Source organism: Cariama cristata, unplaced genomic scaffold (genome assembly GCF_000690535.1).
Source record: "Cariama cristata isolate BGI_N322 unplaced genomic scaffold, ASM69053v1 scaffold40160, whole genome shotgun sequence".
NCBI classification, from domain to species: Eukaryota; Metazoa; Chordata; class Aves; order Cariamiformes; family Cariamidae; genus Cariama; species Cariama cristata.
The window spans coordinates 1-1,459 of NW_009597249.1; the positions used below are offsets into that span (position 1 = coordinate 1).

At 41.1% G+C, this 1,459-nt stretch overlaps 1 protein-coding gene across 1 annotated transcript in view; it reads left to right on the forward strand.

Moving 5' to 3' along the window:
• The first annotated feature begins 232 nt into the window (after window positions 1–232).
• Window positions 233–1,459, forward strand: part of CCDC180 (coiled-coil domain containing 180) — a 25,129-nt gene continuing 23,902 nt past the window's right edge. The window contains exons 1-2 of the mRNA XM_009708779.1: window positions 233–271; window positions 754–980. Coding sequence (XP_009707081.1) covers window positions 233–271; window positions 754–980 — 266 coding nt within the window. The remainder of the gene's footprint in view (window positions 272–753; window positions 981–1,459) is intronic.

Below are 1,459 nucleotides of genomic sequence, written 5' to 3' on the forward strand. Positions count from 1 at the left end.
GGCTCTTCTCCCTTCAGCCCAGTGGCCTCAAACACTGGTAAATCATCACAGAGAGATTTTTAAATCCTCCGATTGCTTTGCGTGCAGCAATATTGATGGCTAGTGGAAACGCGTGAGGGTAGGCATGTAGTTCCACCCTTAGGAGGGCCTTTTCAAACTGAAATGTTTTATCTCCCCTCGGGCCCTAGCTTGTTAATCGCGATTCTTCTGGAAACTGGCTGTGGTGGGCCGCATGGAGCCGATGGGGGCTGCGCACCTCCTTGAGGACGAGGTAAAATAAAAAGGGTCGGGTAAACGCCAAAGGAGTTAATTGTGTTGGTCGGTTGTTTGCTGACTGCTAAAATGGTGACTTCAAACCAGAGGCCAGTTTCAACCTTTCTGGGTTTTGTTTTAGTAGAAAATAATTGTGTTCTCTTCAGCATATGCTTCCTTGTGTATCAGGATATATTAACTGAAGGCAGAATCGTTACAACACCGCAGTGAAAGATACATTAAGTGGCACAGTAAACCAGATGCAGGCATTTCTCACTCTGCTCTTGACTTTCCTGGTAACCATAAGCAAGGCACACAATCTAGTTTCCTTCAGTTTTCCTCTCAGAGGAAAGGAATATTTTTTTTTCTCATTTTGAAAACAGCCTTGGATGAAAATTGTTATGCACGTGCCAAGTAGCATTCATTATTTTACCTTTCTCTTCTGCTGCCTTTCCCCCACTATTTTCATCAATTATTTTGTTGTTATTCTCTGTTCAGTAGGTTGGAAAGAATTCTAAACATTTTGATTATGGTTCTCTGAAGGTTCGGTTGGTACGCTCTTTGGATGAAGTAAGGAACAAGACTAGGTTTCCTATAAAGAGCGAAAGGATCACTTTGATTGGAGATTCAGAAATTTCTACTGATGCCAGGCTACTACCCTGTTACCGGCAGAAGTGTGTTGAAAGAATGTCCTACAATGACTCCACAGAAAAGCCACCATTATTCAGGTAGAGAACAGAAGCATAAAAACCCAATTATGTGTTCATGACTATAGGTACGAGGTTGTAAGATTTGCACTGGGAGCTAGACACTTCCGAATTCTTGGTCACAGCACTAACAACTTGTAATAGACTGTCTCCTTGCCAGATGTAAATTGAGTATTAGAAGCTGCTGCCTGTTAAAATGCGGATTAACAGGCTAATATTTGCAATGGCATGAACGTTGTATGGCTTTTCTTTTAAAAATAAATTGTATGTCTTTATTGTTTGAAGCAATCTAGATGTAAGCCCAGTCTGATATATATTTTTGAACTGTATTTTAAACTAGGTTAATGGTTTACATGTTGATGCAGTAATGATTATGTAATGAGCAAGAAAAGAAATCAGTACGTCCATCCTTTTCACCCTGACTGTTCTGCTGAATAATGACACCCTTATTCTCAGTTCCCCAAAGGAAAAACAGAGTGCCCCAGCTGATGGGAAGAGCG